The sequence below is a fragment of the Hyperoodon ampullatus genome, assembly GCF_949752795.1.
Source record: "Hyperoodon ampullatus genome assembly, chromosome: 7".
NCBI lineage: Eukaryota > Metazoa > Chordata > Mammalia > Artiodactyla > Ziphiidae > Hyperoodon > Hyperoodon ampullatus.
The window spans coordinates 49016512-49035128 of record NC_136920.1 but is presented as its reverse complement, the minus strand read 5'-3'; the positions used below and the strand labels follow the sequence as shown (position 1 = coordinate 49035128).

The window sequence follows — 18617 nt, the reverse complement described above, 5'->3', positions numbered from 1 at the left end:
CAAAGTGAAAGTAATACAAGAAAGTTGAGAATTTATGCAATAGAAGTGATTAGAATGAATTTCTACCAGATTTAAACTGGGTAGGAAAAGAAGTAAAGCTAGGGGAGAGGTGATAACCAGAAAAAAGATAAGATCAATGAATATAAGAAAAGGTAGGGGTCAAAAGATCATTGGAGTCAAGGTACATACAGATATCTAAGGCTTGTATTGGATTTTATATGGTTAAAATGTTTATCAAATTTAACATCAAGTATTTAATATGAGTCAAACAATTACTTATTTTATTCAATCTTAAAAGAATTCTATGAGGTGGCTCCAGTCTACACATAAGTAGACTCAGAGAAGTTAAGGAACTTTCTGGAGGTCACTCAACTAAGAGTGGCACTGTGTGAATCCAGCCAAGGTCTGCCTCAGAATCCCCTCTCCTGACTACAGATGGGGGCAGGGTGCCTGTCCTTTGGTACCAGTCCTCTTTCCCTGGGGCAGGGACTTTAGCTCCTATGAGCATGCTAGCTGTGTGAGGGATCAGAAAACCCTCTTTTTAGTCTCTGTGTTCATATCCCTTGATGTCTTTGGTGAAGTATTCAGTGAAGTCTCTGTGAAAGTTCCATTCTGTCTCACAGGAGTTGAAAAGAGTTAAAGAGAGGTTTTATTCATGATAGGGTGAAATCATGCCAGGAAGCAGTTCTACCCTGGGTTCTGCCAAAGGAAAGAGAATTCAGGGGAACTGAGCTAGGGCATGGATCCAGTGCCCCATCTTCATAGTCTCATAAAAGTACTACTAGGGCTTCCCTGGTGGCGCAGTGGTTGAGGGTCCGCCTGCCGATGCAGGGGACGCGGGTTCGTGCCCCGGTCCGGGAGGATCCCACATGCCGCGGAGCGGCTGGGCCCGTGAGCCATGGCCACTGGGCCTGCGCGTCTGGAGCCTGTGCTCCGCGGCGGGAGAGGCCACAGCAGTGAGAGACCTGCGTACCACAAAAAAAAAAAAAAAAAAAAGTACTAGTAAAGTAGATGATTAGCTAATTAGCAGTTGGAATTGCAGAGCTGAAGATTCAGAGGAAGATGATAACTAGAGGCATAAATTTGGGAGCTATCCTCATGGTGAAGATAGAGGAAATAGATATGTTCTTACAGCCAACTGAACTCAGGAAAATGTCCAGCCAGTGAGAGAGATAAGTGTGCAAATGTAGAATGGAATAATCACTTTGGGGATGGAAAATAGCATAACCACTCTGGAAAAGTTTGGCAGTTTCTTAAAAAGTTAAACGTGTATCTACAACATGTCCCAGCAATTCTACTCCTAGGCATTTACCCAACATAAATGAAAACATATGTTCATTTAAAGATAGTGTATAGAGTTCACAACAGTTTTATTTGTAATAGCCAAAAACTGGGAAAAAAACAAATGTCCATCAACAGATGAATAGATAAACAAACTGTATTATATTCACACAATGAAATACTACTCAGCAATAAAAAGGAAAGCTATTGGTATGAGCAAAAGCAATGGACAAATCCCAGAATAATCAGGCTAAGTGAAATAAGCCAGACTAAAAGAGCACATACCATATGATTCCATTATGGTTCCATTTATATAAAATGCTAGAAGATGTAAACAAATCTTTAGTGACACAGAGCATATCAGTTGTTGACTGGTACTGGACAGGGTGAGAGGATGGAGGTTTATGAAAAAACACAAGCAAACTTTAGGGGATGGTAGACATGTTCACTATCTTGATTATGGTGATGGATATACAGATGGAGACATATGTCAAAATCTATCAAATTATACACTTTAAACATGTGGTTTATCATATGTCATTATACCTCAATAAAGTTGTTAAAACAAGACATAAAAAGGATGCTTGTCATCTAAATCTTGAATGTATTTGGTTTTCTTAAATTGGGAAGGGTTTAAAACAGACAAAATGACTTCATAAAAAAGAAGTATGAAATAATGAAGAAAAGAAGCAGAAACTAGGACAATTTAGCCAAAACTTCTATTTTTTTTTTTATTCTATCTCTACCTAACTTCTGTTCTTCTCTTCCCTCTCACCTACAGCAATTTTCCTAATGAAATTTCACACCTGTCCATTTCTGACACCATTTAACATTTTAGGAACAGTGAAAGTATTTTGGCTATATGTTTCTGTCTGGCCTGCACTGCAAGTGGATCAATAAAGAATTTAAGAAAACCCAATTAATTCTGTTTTTCTTTTCCATCTCATCCAGTTTGGTTTTGGTATAGAAACAGACTTAACCATGGTACTTAATTTTGACTTCAGAAATTGATTTTGACTCTATTTTTTGCTGTTGCTTAGGAAACAAAGTTTTCAAAGTCTATAAACTAGTAATCTCAGCAAGCTTTGACAGACGAACTACTCCAAGAGATCTTGGGAATACTTTGTGCTCCCTTTCTTTGTCCAAATGCAAGGAAATTATTTGCAATTGTTTTCCCAATTTGGAAGGAATAAAAGGAAAATGTCACTAAGGATCATGCATGCAACAATACATACTAGAACCTCATCCCATTTTCCAATGAGCATTTAAAAGGGCATATTTGAAAATATATTCAAGGGCTTAACAGCGAATCTAAGTTAGGACTCCATATCCAGGAACATTTGGGAATTTAACTGCATCATGTTGGAAAGTCTTCCCTGATGGGGAAGGGCTTCTTCAGATTCAGGTATGTGGGCCAAAATGATCAATTTGTTTCCAGTTGGCACAGCTCAAATTACATTCTTGACTCAGTAACACTGAGCTTTTTCCAGCACATCCATTAAGGGAACTTGGCTCACGTTGAGGATGTCTGTAAGACCTAATGTCTATGAGAGCGACCATAACCATCACCAAGGGAGTATGGAACACTGGGTTCTGAGCAGCAGGGCCTTTACCTCAGCACTGTAACTTTGCATGAAAAGCCTGCTGAGCAATCCCATGCCAGATAACTCTGGGCATTTGGATAGGACAAATTCAAACTCCCTCAGCTCATTCACGGAAGCTCCATGGACACATTTTAAATAATTTTATTTAGAAACATGAATAAGTAGTTATTCACCAGAAATAAAGAATACATAGCAAGTAGTTAGTTATGCAAGGAAATAATGTATTAGAATCAAGTAGGCTTGACACAGACATGTTTTCACCCTAAAAAGACATCAGTGTATGGTGCTTTTTTCTAGCAATGTTCTAAGAGTGTAGCTCATGTAATTCACATAATGATGATAAATAATACTTATCAATTATTTGATATGTACAAGACTTTGTGCTAAGTGCTTTACATGCAGTTTATACCTCATCACAACTTTGCAAAGTCAGGTATAGATCTTCTATACCTTTCGGTATAGATCTTCTAATGGGTCACTATTTTGGTCCTTGTGCTTTAAATATACCAAGAGCACACCCTCCTCAGGTCTCATGACTTGCTCTAGCTTCTGCCTGGAATTCTCATTCTGAGATAGCCATAGGATCACTCTCTCACCTCCTTCAAGTCTTTGCTAAAATGACACTTTTCCAATGAAGCTTTATTTTGGTTGTTCCCTTTTTATTTTTCAAAACTAAATTTATCAGCACCTAACATCATTTTCACTTATTTATTTCCTCTCCCACCATCCTCATTAGAATGCAAGTTCTATGAAGGCAGGGAATTTTACCTTTTTTTATTTACTAGCTTGAATGATACCTGGTCCATTATAGGTACTTATCAAATATTTGGAAGTGGTAAGTGGAAATGATGGGGCTTTAAGTAACAACCACTTGTTATCATAAATTAGGCTAAAAACAAAAGCAAAATCTTTAAATAAATCCTTGTTCATTGTTTAAGGTTAACTACTAGTTGTGGTAATAAGCCATGTTCAGATAATTTCATCTAAACTTACTTTGCAAAACAAAAGGTTAAACAATTTAAGTGGGCAATACTTCTGAGTTTATTAGCAGGTTTTAGGTGCAAAAATAGTATGTGACATCCTAGGCTTTGCTTTCCTGAAATTTCCAATATTGGCAGAGAAAAAATAGAATCTGAAACAATTAGAAGACAATATATTAAATAGTTATTTCTAATTTATTCTATTTATTCATATAACAAATTACTACCTTCATGTGCAAGATATTCTGGGTGAGGTCCAGGAGGTATAGAAGTGAATAAGACATAGTTCCAGACTTCAAGGAGTTTACAGTCGTAGAAGAAGTAGGATTTACTACAAGATAAAACTTGCTCAATAAATAAAAACTTGATAAATGGAATAAAATGTGCTAAAATTGAATAAAAAGATAAAATACTTTGAGAGTTCATAATATGGAGAAATTCCGAAGACAGTATTTTATGAAGCACTAAACTGTAATCAAATGCCAAACTGTATGGCAGAGACAAAAAATGCTATTGCCTATCACTCCTGCAATTGAAATACACCAGGGATTTTGGTAAGCTTTCATGCAAAAATAACATATGCCAAGACTCATATTTCTCTTAGTTCCCTGTGAAAGGGCACTGAACATTAAACAGAATACAACACTGAATGATGTTTCCAGCTGTTTCTGAGAGCAATTTCATAACCTCAGTTTTGTTCTTCACTCCCAAGTTTTATAAACAAACTAAAAAGAAAGTCTAATATTAATTTTCCAAAGGTTAAATTTAAAATTAAATTCTTGCAAAATTGATGAAATACAACAAAATCTCATAAACGCATGTTGTCACATCACATGTGAAGTATTACCTTCCAAAAAAATAGAGACAAACAGAATGCCATCTATATTTCAACTATTTGTCTTATTTTTTCAGATGGTAGAAGTGCTGCTAATTATTGTAGAAAACCTAAAAATACACAACATAAAATAAAAGTAAAATTTACTTGTAATTCTGGTATCTACCTAGAAAATTGGTATACTTCCTTCTGTATATAGGTGCACATTTAGATGCAGATGCAATGATAAGTGTAGCTACTGGTGTGATTACTGATTATAATTTGCATAATGTTTTAGCCATTATAGTGAGAAATTGGATGTATACGCTTCAAACACATGATTTCTTTTGGCTGCATGCTATTCCATTTCATGGATGTGCCCACTATTATAAACAATGTTATGATAAAATAAGTATACAAAAATGTTTATTTGCTTTTCTGATTATTTCCCTAGGATGAATTCCTAGAATAAGACTAAAATGGTGAAAGCATTTTGAGACTCTATAAAGTGTTGCCAAATTGCCTTCCAAAATGTTACATGATATAAATCCTGTCCAGCAGAATCATGGAGTGATCATCTTCCCACACTCTTGGCAACTGGAGCACTGCCATATTCTTTTCCTAATTTGATGCACATTCATATTTTTTATTTACGTTGTTTTAAATACTGATTTAGAATGTTAAAAAACTTATTTGAATTTATCTTAATATTTGTTAGTTGTCTAGGATGTTGCTGATTTTTATATTGATTTGTAAGAGCTCTTTATAGTTTACATATAACTGTTTTATTTGCAGCTTTGCAGCTTTTTATATTTTAAATGTAGTATTTTAAAATTCTTATGTAGTCACATCTATTTTTTTCTTTGTGAATTCTTCTATTGTATTTATGATTAGAAAGTCCTTCTCAAAACTAAGACCAGTTAAATATGGACTTTTCATGGTTTTATTTTTACATTAGCCTATTAATACAGATGTAATCACCTTGGTGTCTGATAGAAATAACTGATCATGTTTATTGAGTGAAGAGTATTTGCAAACAGTATACTAAATTATCTAAATGAATTATCGCCTAGTTAATTCCCATAACCTCCTTATAACTATTACATATATTAATAGTTATTGGCAATAACTACTACTGTCCCTTTTTATATGTGAGGCAACTAAAGTTCAGAGAGATCGATTTGCTTATCCAAGGTTACATGACTAAGTAAGTGATGTAGCTGGTGTTTGTTTGAACTCTGTCAGCCCCTAGAGCCTGTTCTCTTAACTACTCTTTATACCAATATAGAATGGCTCTAACTTTGTTTCTTAGCAAATTATCAGCTTTCTGAACACAAGTTTTGAATACTCTATCTGTTCTTTCTTTGATTTGTATTCATTCCTTCATCCTATATGACAGTATTGTTTAAACTAAGCTCTATTTCACAGTTAGCCATTCTATTGAATTGGCCTGTCTGCCAGTTCTTGTGTCAGCACTGTACAATTTTTTTTTTAATTTTTTTTATTGCGGTACGTGGGCCTCTCACTGTTGTGGCCTCTCGCGTTGCGGAGCACAGGCTCCGGACACGCAGGCTCAGCGGCCATGGCTCATGGGCCCAGCCGCTCCGCGGCATGTGGGATCCTCCCGGACCAGGGCACGAACCCGTGTCCCCTGCATCGGCAGGCAGACTCTCAACCACTGTGCCACCAGGGAAGCCCAGCACTGTACAATTTTTAAATTGTTACAGCTTTGTAATGCTTATTAATGTATGCTATTAATGCATATGTGCAGTAGGACAAATAGTGCATTCTTTATTCTACCCTTTGACAACTAACATTACTCTTACCGTCCATTTATTAGTCTAAGCAAACATAGAATCCTTCTGTTAGGTTTAAATACTTTATTATTTGGTCTAGGATGAATTGTATTAAATATTGAAAATTTTTAATTTTTTTTTCAATTTTACATTTCATATGCAGGAATATGGGTTAACTTATCATTTATTCAAATACCCTGTGACATCAATCAGTAACATTGTATGGTTTTCTTCATCTATATCCTGCATAGATAGTACTAGAGTTATTCCTAGGTATGTTGTACTTTTTGCTGCTATTGTAAATGGAATATTTAAAGCTATATTTTTTCTTTATTGGAGTAATTAGGGAAGCAACTGATTTTTTTAAATACCTGTCTTATATTAGGCGCATCCCGAGTTTTGGGGGGAAAAAGGAATTAATCTTCTATTGGATATGTCTCATTCTGTTTCATGTTATATTTCAGTGCTCAGAAATTTCAAATAATGTTAAAGCATAACACTAACAACAATTATCTTTCTTTTCCCCCAATTTTAATGGGGATTCTTTTAGTCTTTCAACATTAAGTATGAAAAAGATTGTAAGTCTGGGATAGCTGTTATTTACAAAGTTAAATATGCAGACTTTTATGTTTAGTTTCCTAAGAGCTTTTGTCAGGATGAGCGTTGGATTTTATCAAATGCCTTTAACATATATTAGAATGATACTTTTTTGTTTATTTAATTTTAGATGTTATGATTTATGATAATAGATTTCTAACTAAACCATCTTTGCCTTCCAGGGATTCATTTCCACTTATCCTTCATAGATGATTCTTCAATTGATATTAATTTTTGCTGGATGTATTTTATTTAGAATCTATTCATTCTTACTTTTTAATGAGAATAGGTCATAGTATTATTTTTATGCTTGTCTGTTTTGACATCCAGATAATATTAAACTTATAAAGTGAACAAATAAATTAACAAATGACAAATTATACTTGGAGGATGTACTAGATAAGCATTCCAAGAATGAAAACTTAATATTTCTACAATATACAGAATTAACTTAGGTATCATATAGCTCTCAAATTAGTTCCCTTGGGGATGTCCTGTACTTTAGTTTTTCTATTAGGGAAAATGACATTATATGCACTTAATAAATACATCCATGAATTAGACCTTCTTAATGTTATTTACAACAAATATTAACAAATGAGTTTGGGCCTGTTATTTATCAAATATACATAACATTTAAGTTTTACAATAGTGCAATTAATTTATTTACTCATTTATTCAAGAAGTTTTATTGAGTATGTATTACGTACCAGCCACTTCTAGTGCTGATGGTACTGTGAGGAATAAGACAGGTGAGGTTCTGGCCTTGTAAAGCTATTATTTGATATACATGAAGAATGTGAAGCTGATCAAGGAAAGCAATTTGCCCAAATCCATGTATGTTATAAATGAAGAAATTATTTTATTGTACTACCCTATAAGAGACTCAATGGAAAAATTTTCAAGAAGTAGCTTCCACATATGTGTAGTATTTTGCCATCAGTCTGACCTAATGGCAGAGAAATAGATAGGCTAACCCCTGGAAATTTCTTTAAGCTCTAATTCTGCAAGGTTGCAAACTCTCTCAATTCACTAAAACTGCATTGCCAGGAATATGAAAAATAGCAAAATTATAGCAATATTGACTTTAACTCCTCAAAGGCTAGGAGTTATAATTATTACTTGTTGAGCACATTCTCTTTCAGGCCCTATACTCTGGACTATACATGCATTCACTTTAGCATCCTGAAAGCATTTCAAGGTAGGTATTATTATTCCCATTTTAGGCTTGAGAAAATGGAGATTCAGAATTTAAAATAAATTGCCCAATGCCATACATGTAGCAAGTAAAGGCTCTAGATCTCAAATCCAGGGCAGTCTCTCTTCTATGCCTTTCTCACATGTATGTCTCATTACTATATTAACTGCAAGAGTATTATGTGAAGAATAAGTGCTTCTAAATTTTTTAAATCTGAGTTATGCTTTTAGATACTTCTTTTAAAAAATGGCCAGAAATGGGAAAAAGTTAATTGGCCTGCCAATCAATCATAAATAGGCAACAGTCCAAAAATGATAAAGAAATTGATCAAGTATAATGGGTTCAATATTGTCATGATTTCATTGAAGTCTTGATAAAAGAATAAGCCTTGAATAAGAATTCAAAAGTTATTTAAGGAGTAAAGAACCTAAGGTTAAAAGTTAATTGACAGGGCTTTACCACAATTCTATTGAATCAGTCCATCCTGAAATATTCTTTTTGGAGTAGAGAAAGGTACCAGTCTATAACTTTCCTCTGATACATGAAACAGTGATTTCTGGTAGAAAAGCAACCACATTTATTTATTGTTGGGTAACTAGTACCTGGCACAATGCTTGCCACATAATAGCCATTCAGTAAATGCTTCGGTAGATGAATGAATGAGCCTCTGTAGCCCTAGAGAAGTCAGTGCAGATGATAGAAAGACACCAGAAAGACAGTCAGCAGATCCAGTTCCTTGGCCTGATTCTGCTACTAATAGTCACCAATGTTGAACAGAGTTTTAACTTCTTTATGCCTCAGTTTCTTCATCAGTGAAGTAAACAGACTGAGCTGAATGATCCCACAGGTCTTTATTACCTCTAAAATTCTATGATCTCCAATTAATAATATCAGGATTTTCTTACAGACTTCTTACCCATCAGAGAGGTGAAGCTCCCACTTATCAAAATGACTCCCAAGCAGTCAGGAACTCTAACCACAAATTGAACCACTTACAGCCTTCCTGGAAGTGATTGCAATAGGTCCTATATCCCTGTTTTCCTCAGATACTCTCTTTAATAACTATAAAATAATATTTTTTAAAACTTTTTTCCCACGATTATTTAATAGTGCAAATAAATATATGCAAGAGCTGAAATTAACTGACAGATATAATGACAGCTGTGTTTCTAGACATACATATAAATCTAATTTTCTAGAAAGCAGAAACATTATTCAGCCTCTCCAATGTACTACTTGTCCAACAACGGAGAAATGACCCAATGTTAACAAGCAAATACAGTCATCCTTCTTGCACAAGCTATAAAGTTATGATTAATCATTTTTCTACACTTAGAGCAAGATATTTATTTGTATTTAGAGGGATGTCAGTTTGGTTCCACAGAAATAAGAATTACAAATGGCTTAACTATGTAATACTTTTCACTTTTTCTTTTCTTTAATGCTAAAGTGGAAATTACTACATCATCACCCACTAGGGATTAGAAATGCAAAATTTCAATAAAGTGTCTTTACTTTAACTTCAGCTGAGCAGAACTGTTACTGTACTGTCCTGCTTAACAACTGGCCCCTATCTTTGTAGGAACAGTCACAGAATCTACAAAGAGTTCAGCAGCCCCACCCATAAAAATCACACAGCTGATCGCTTTTGCTACGAAGAAAGAATATTGTACCAAATCCCAGCAACATAAGGGTTAACTCTGGGAACTATCAGATGCATAAATGGGGGTAGGTATTTGTTATATAACATCCCAATTTACTTTTATTGGTTACAAACCTTCAAAGAGATAGAATGTCAGAAGAGGAAAAAGACCAGAGATCTTTGAGCCAGCCCACTTGCCTTAGAGATGAAAGATCTAGGTCTCAGAGAGGTTCAGGTCTTGTCTAAGGTCACACCTAGGAGCCAAGTCACAGACTTTTCTCTCTACTTCCCAGTGCAATTTTCTTTTCTGTATTACCACACAGTCTCTGTTCCTCGGACAGAATCACATTATTACAGCATTCCTCATTGGATGCATCCTCTGAGAACACAGCTGCTCTGAATAAGGATAGCTCAGGAACAAGGGGTCAGGGTATGGCCCATTCTCTTCAGAAATTTCAGAGAAGTTTCAAGAGGAGGAGGAAGGGTACAAGAGAAAGAGGTGATAATTCAAGAGCTTGAGCTAAACTTATTCTGAATGAAATTAAAAATAGATAGGGAAAATAAATACCAATCAATGCTGTATCAGAAAATGTCTTCTCCCAAAATAGATGAATGGATAAGATGTGAGACACACACACACACGTACACAAACATACACACACACACACACAAAATGGAATATTACTCAGCCATTAAAAAAATTTTGCCATTTGCAACAACATGGATGAATCTAGCGGATATTATACTAAGTGAAATAGTCAGACAGAGAAGACAAATACCATAAGATCTCACTTATATGTGGAAACTAAAAAGCAGAGCAAACACACAAAAATCAACAAAATTAAAATGGAAAAAGGAAAACAGACTCATAGATACAGAGAACAAACAAGTTGTTGCCATAGAGGAGGGGGTAGAAGGTTGGGGGAAATAGGTGAAGGGGATTAAGAGGTATAATTCTCCAGTTATAAAATAAATAAACCATGGGGATATACTATACAGCATAAGGAATATTGTCAATAATATTTTAATAACTCTGTATGGGGACAGATGATTACTAGACTTAGCATGATGATCATTTCATAACATATGCAAATGTCAAATCACTATGTAGTACACCTGAATCTAACATAATATTGTACATCAACTATATTTCAATAAAAAATTCAAGATGATGTACAGAAAAGGGACTTGGTGTCATAAGAGTGAGTAACAATAAACAAATCTCACTTACAGACCCTACTAGATTTATGATCACTGCCAAAACTCACAGAACATTCCAGGTGGAATGTTTTTGGCTGTTGGCATGGCCTTATATCTAGAATATTGCAGTGAAGTTATTCCAAATAGGACACCATCACACATCGATCCATTTTTATTACCACAGCCCCACAGCAGGATATGCTGCCTGCTTTGGTAACTCAGAGTTCTTTTGTACAACGAACTGTGATTACTTCATAAAGGTCAGTTCTCCCAAATCCCTGTAAACCATGGCACATCAACCCACCAAGATCATAGAAGCAATTAAAAGTGTTTAACCGGGAAGGTTGCCAGGACCAGATGGCTTCTGCCAGTGGGCTTTTGTTTTTGTTTTAAACTGCACAACGCTAGGGAAACAGCATTTATTTGCCTCATATCTATTGTCTAGTGGGTTTCTTTTTTCCACATTTATAAAATAATGCATTCATCATAGGGATTCTCATTACATGGACATTAGAATGTGGGTCATAAGAGACAATAATAAAGACTCTCTCCCCCTACCCCCCATGTCCATTACCGCTCAGATCAGCTCAAAGTTTGCCATATATACTCTAATAGTATGTATGCATATAAAATCCTACTTCTGGAAGTAAAGGCTTCTTCAAGAGCTTTTGGAATTAGACTATAGGATAATCCATATATTAGGAAAGGGGTTAGAAGACTTTTAACAAGATAATCATTTTGTGCTACAAAAACTACTCTGCACCCCTAATTTTTGTAGTTTACAACTACCAAACACCACCACTTATTATCGATAAGATAACTATATCAGATAACTTATTTAACTGAGATAACGATGCTGCTTAGAAGCTTATTTAAATCATACAAACATAGGGTTGCCATGGATCAAATCCTGGCTCTAATTTTTTTTCAATAAAAAATTTGGGAAAACCATAATCTCTTCTGACCTTTGGAGACTATTATTATCCATAATTAAAACAGTATGATATTTGCACATTTACTTAAAGTACAAAAAAAAAAAAAGGTTGAGAAAAAGACCCAAATATATACATTGATTTGGTGTATGATAAAGTGACATCTCAAATCAGTGAGAAAAACATAAATTTTAAAATAGTATTGAGACAACTGGATAGTCACATGGAAAAAGAAAAATATAGATCAGTACCTCACACTGTACACTAGAATGAATTCCAAATGGATCTGAGAGCTGGATGTAAAAAAGAAAAAAAAGAGGAAAACATGATTAATTCCTTAAAACATAGGAGAAAGCTTCTGTAAATATAACTCAAAATCCACAAGCAATAACATATATACATACATATGTATGTGTATATATATAATATGAGCAATAAAACCATATACATGTATATATTTACATTTTTCAAAATATGAATAACAAACTGTAAAAATATACTTGCAACTTAGTTCACAGGCACAAAGATCTAATACTTTAACATAGAAAGAGCCTCTAGAAATCTGGAAGAAAAATACCAAAGGCCCAAGAGAACAGTGGACAGAAGACATGAACAGACTGCACCCAAAAAGAAAGACAAAAGGCTCTCAAACATATGAAAAGATGCTTAACATCACTTATAAGAGAAGTAAAATTCTACTAAGATACTCTTTCCTATTATTTGATTGGCAAAAATTCCAAAGTTTGATAACAACTTAGTTGACAAAAGAAGCAGGGATTCTCATATAATTGCTAGTGGGAGTACAAAGCATTAGATCTCCTATGACAGTGCATTTGACAGTACCTAACAAAATTACATATGTGTTTTCCCTCCAATCCAGAAATCTCATTTCTAGGAAACTACACTACAGTCATGCCTCTATAAATACCAAAGAGCATATCCACAAGGTTATTTGTGACAACATTGTATATAACAGCAAGACACTGAAGAATTTCAAATATCCAATCAACAGGGAATTTGTTGAATAAGCCATGGTCACTTACCCAATAAGGTGCTATGTGGTTATAAAAAAGAATGAAGAAGATCTCTGTAGACTGTTATAGAATAATTTAAAGTATACTTAATAAGTGAAATAGCAAGCAAGATGTTTTTATCTCATTAGAAAGGAAGAAAAGAATAAACACACACACACACACACACACACACACACTTCATTACTTTTGTGGTAAGAGATGCCAAATGGTAAACAAAAAATAATAATAATTGGTGACAATGTAAGCCCACCAATGAAAATCATTTTGTCCAGGATAGAATCTTTTATTTTTAAACTTGTTTTATTACACAGGTATATGTTATTTTTAATATATAAAGACTTTTAGATATTCTTAAAAGCTTTTAAAGAAATGCTTTAGTGTGTGACTATTTTACTTGTCCTCTGATAAGATAAAATTAAGCTTCAGTCAATACTTAAGTATTTCAAAAATTATGAATTATAATTATTTTAAGTAATCCATTTCCTTCTCAAAAGTATCCTGCTTGGACAAGGAATTATATATGACTACACCTACAGGGGAATGGGAGAAATGGAAAAAATGGAAACAACACCTCTCTGCTATATCTTTTACCACAGTTTTTACTTCTGAATCACATAAATATACAAAATAAATAAAATTTAAGGGAAAGAAAACAATAAATTCTAACAATGCAAACAAATTCAAACAACCTATCCTGTGTATCAGACTACTAATTTAATCCCAAAGAGAAAATAATTATTTCAAGTGACTTTTGAATACAGTTTATCTTATTTTGAGTGCATTCTAAGGAAAAAAGTTGAACTGCAAAAACCCTACATTTTATTCAATAGTTTCATTGTTTATTTGTATTATTAGTGTTATAATTTTGAAGCTATTTGGTGTATAATGTAGAATAAAGCAAATAAGTAAAAATATTATTAAGAAAACAAACATTTTTAGTGTAAGAGAAAGGAGTTATAAAGTCAAGGAATTTTAAGGAGATACTATGTAATGTTAGATTTGAATTGGAAATATCATTATCTACTCATGACATTTGAAAAAATATATATATTCTCTATCTGTTCACTAAAAGGGCCTAAGAAACAACACCCCAGTAGTCAGGAACATAACTAGCACCAAGATCTTGCTTTCTAATGATCATTTTCTACTGAAAGGAGCCAGAGTTCCTTGGAGAGATGACTAATTTTATATTCGGGGCAGGAAAAGTCCCAGAACATGAGAGCCAATTTGAAGGGTTTCCTCTTGACCAAATGCGGACATCAAAGAGAATGTTGGTACTTTTTTAAAAATTGAAAGAGAACATTTGCCATCCTTAGAGTTGATTTTTATACTAACTCCTTATTCTAAGGGAAATGTATTAAGTCATCCTGCATTCACATAAGTAACGTCTTAAGACAATGAAGGGAAACATTTTTATAGAAAAATGGCCTGTAGAAGAAATAATAGAATTAGAATTAGAGCAAGTGAGCTACAGAGAGCAAATGTGGCAAAATGCTAACAATTGGTGAATAAGGTAAAGTTGTATAATGGTGTTTGTTTCCTGTTCTTTCAACTTTTCTGTAGGTTTTTAATTATTCAAAATAAAAGTGGGGGGAAAGCTCAGTGTTATAGGAAAAAGCTGAGGAGATGATTAGATTAAAACATACTAAAGATATAAGATACAAATATAATTCATGAACCATGATTGGATCCTGGTTTTTAAAAAACAAATTACTATAAACAATAGAGGAGGATAGTTGGGGAACTTGCATATAACTGGATAGTAATAACATTAAGAAGTAATTATTAGTTGTCTTCTGTGTGGTAATGCTGTTATGGTTATGTAGGAGACAAATATTGAAGTCATTCTGTCTGCAAGTTACCTTCAAATGGTCCTATGAAAACAATTCTAGCTATCTGCATAGATCAGGGAAGATAAATTAATAGATAAGATAATTTCATAAATAGAAAGATAGATAATACACATTTGGCTTATGGCTACCAATTGTTGAATCCAGAAAGTATGGGTGTTCATTATATTATTCTTTCAACATTGTACTAACTTTTAAAATGTGTCTAATAAAATGCTGAAAAAAATTCAAATTAAAGACAATATTGGGGGAGTTATAATAGCATTACATATAAATAAAATAAAGTATACAATTTGTGTACGTGGTCGTGCCATCTTAAGATTCAACTTCTGAATAAATGTTATTTTACCCTCTTCCTCTACTATCCTGTATTTTATAACACAGAATGCAATTAACATAGGAAGGAAATTGGGGATGCCTTATTGCATTGAGTGGACAATTTTGGGTTTAATGAACATGAGATTAAGAAGGTTGAATTACTATAAAATTGTCCCTTGACTTCCATGTGTGTTAATTGGATCTTGTTGGCTAGTTCTGTATTTCCCAAAGGAAGATAGAAATGTTGATTTTCCTACTCTCTGTTCGAGTCCTTCCATTTAAACTCAGCCAAGTGAAGAAATAACAATAATCCTCCCTGTGAAAATCCCCTCCACACACCAGACCTCCCACGTACATACCGGTGATACGCTAATTTAACACACCGATTAAAGACTCCAATTACCATATTCGTATAACTTTGCCTTTAGCTCCCTTACTTCCACTGCAGGCAGAACTGCTGTTAGTATTTCAGATGAGTACCTTGTCAATCCTTTCAATTTTGCCCATCACTGAGTCCTTGTCCTAGGATTAGACCAAGACATGTTTTAGCAGTTTAGCTCTTTCTTTAAAGTACTGTGTTCCCCAAATTTACTTACGTTAAAAAAAATTTTTACCAAAAGGTGCTAAAATATTTAGAATATATATAACTCAAAGTTTCATATATTAGATCAAGTTCTGGGTTCTCCTTTGTTATTTCGTTTTGCTTTAAAATTTTAATCCTTGCCATTTTGCTTTCCAGTACTATTATATTTTGCTCTGGAGAAAAGAGAAAAAGAGAGAGACTTTGAATTCATAGATTAATTCATAGATGAAAGGAATTATTAAGACATTTGAATGACGTAGTAAGTTCCTAGTTCACCTTTAAGTGCCAGCTGATATATTTCCCTTGCAAGTCTTCCCAAACACCTAGACAGGGACCAAACCAATCTATACCCCAGTAACTAGCACATTACAAGGACTGGTAGAGACTCATTAAATATTTCTTGAATGAATAATGCATCCATCCCTACAATGTTTACCATACTATGGTATAACTATTTCAACATATCAGTCTCCCTTCAATGGATATAACATCAAACGTTTTTATCTTGGTTGAGTGAGATGATGAAGCATAGTCTTGGGAAAGTTAATCTGGCAAGAGTTTCCAGGGAGAGGGGTAAATTTGAGGAAGAACACATTGAAGGAATAAGGAAGACTAGCTGTATACAATTTGTATGTAAAGCCACAGAAATTCCTTTAGAGCTGAGGATTGAACCTAAGATCAGGGACAATCCATTCCTATTCTTAGAACATTAAGCTGATGGCACAACAAAGCCCAGTGACTTACTTGTGTGGCCTTGGAATTAAAGTTAAAATTCAGGAACTCATTTAAGCCTTTAAAGCCTTAGCAAAAAAGTAAGATATTGTATGGGAGCTATTTCAGTGGCAACAAATCTTTGTAGCGGAGATTTACATTGCATGATTGTGGCAATTGCTTTATTTTCATTCTGTATATTGTAGTGAATCCACATTGCTATCATTAAATATTTATTCAGTACTTCTGCTAAGTTGCTGTAGCAAAATGATTTCTTAACATCTCTTCCTATCTAATTATAGACAAAATAGATAATATGAATATAAAAAGGCATGAACACAAAACAAATAACATTCATATTGAAATATTTACAGCTTTATTGAAACAGTCACATGGGGAGAGCTGTATGAAAAGACAAAGTATATAGAAAATATGGTCTAATGAAAATAAATGAAATGAAATATAGAAAGCACAAGTGTTGGTAAACATAGTTGAACCCAAATACATAAAGATAAGAGCGAAACAGAAAAACTGGAAAGTGAAGTGCCTGGGGATTAGTGAGGGTAAATCAAGGAGGGTTTCAAAGAAGAGGTGAGCGTAAAGTGGATATTCATTTAAGTAGACTTCCCTTCCCTCTTCTTATTCACCAAAATGTTTACAAGAATCTTTTCTGTGTCAGCCATGCTAGGTGCAAAAAATGCAGATATAAATAAGCCATTGTTCCTATTGTCTAGGAGTTTACAGTCTAAAAGAAAGGCATAAAAAAATAATGGCCATTCAGTGAGGTAAATGCTTGGGGAGGAATTTGGAGTTAGGAAAGACTCAAGAAATTGAGATCTGAGGCTGAGTAAAAGTTGGCTGGGCACAGAAAGCAAAGAACAGCATTCTCACAAAAGAGACTGCATGTGCAATGCTTACACATGAGGGATTTATTTGTATAAATTGTTAGGACCATACTCCCTGGCAGAAGCAAATACATGCACAAGTCAATATCTGCAGATGAAGTAGTAAAGTTTGAGTATGTGCAGAGGGATGATGGAAAAGGCATATGAGCAATTTGGCAGAAGGCAGATTGGAAAGGACTTTTTATGGTATACTGATGACTCTGGACTTTATTCCGTAGGTAATCGTTAGGTAAGTGAAGGTTCTAACAAGGGACAATCAGATAAACAATTCAGAAGCCATTAATATATGCAGTGTTGGGACAAGGATGGGACATTCTGAGCACCTTCCATTTTTGTGCTTCTGGGTAGGTTTAAGGGTCAGATACTCAGCTCAACAGCACTCAGAAAAATAGGTGTTGACGAGGTATTTGGGGGACATTCAATCAAGGTCAGGTTGTGGGAATATGACTGTACTAGCAACTAAAAAAAAAAAAACATATTTTCGTCATACTTTCCCATTAATATTTATCTTCAAATTCCTGTTAACTTCAGAGATCACCATTGGATTTTGTCACAAATTAAAATCTTTATCATTAGGAATATTCAATCAAGTATCACAAAACCTCATTCCTGCCACTCAAGACTTAAATTTGCAAAATATTAAGTGCCTCGAGCCAGCCAGGAGATGTCCCAGACCTCGGGTGACAGTAGTGCAAAGGCTGGAAGGACCTAAGCATTAATGTAGTCTAATCTCTACTTCACAAATAGAGAGATAGATATCCAGAGTTGTCATATGACTTGTCTGCAGTTCATACAACTAGTTTTATAGAACTAGAGTTTTAAGTTCTATCTTTTGATTCCCTGTCCAGTGCTGTTGCAACACTGGACTGCCTCTCTTCAATGAAGGGGGTCATTCTTTAAGGACATGGCTCTGTCCATTAGGATAGCATTACAGTGTCCTCATTTTGAGGTCACTAAAGCCTGACTCACAAATAGCCTAGGTGAATGTAACAGCATTTCTATATCTTTATATCAAAGAAATATATAAAATGCTCCATGAAATGAGCATGAAGCTTCCTGGAGGAAAGTGTACAGTTGTCTTTTACAAAACATTGTGCCTGGGGAAGGCAAATCACCCTAAAGGAGACTGAACATATGCTCTGAAAAGCCTACTTGACGTCATTCACAGAAAC

General features: G+C 34.4%; 1 protein-coding gene across 9 annotated transcripts in view; it reads right to left on the bottom strand.

Annotated features, from left to right (window-relative positions):
* DLG2 (discs large MAGUK scaffold protein 2) overlaps nucleotides 1–18617 on the bottom strand; it is a gene marked incomplete at its 5' end in the record, with an annotated part of 2112028 nt that overhangs the window by 957372 nt on the left and 1136039 nt on the right. Inside the window, one exon of one of the 9 annotated variants that reach the window (XM_079707360.1) lies at nucleotides 12296–12337. The exons of the other annotated variants lie outside the window; for them this stretch is intronic. Coding sequence (XP_079563486.1) covers nucleotides 12296–12337 — 42 coding nt within the window. The remainder of the gene's footprint in view (nucleotides 1–12295; nucleotides 12338–18617) is intronic. 9 annotated transcript variants of the gene reach the window in all.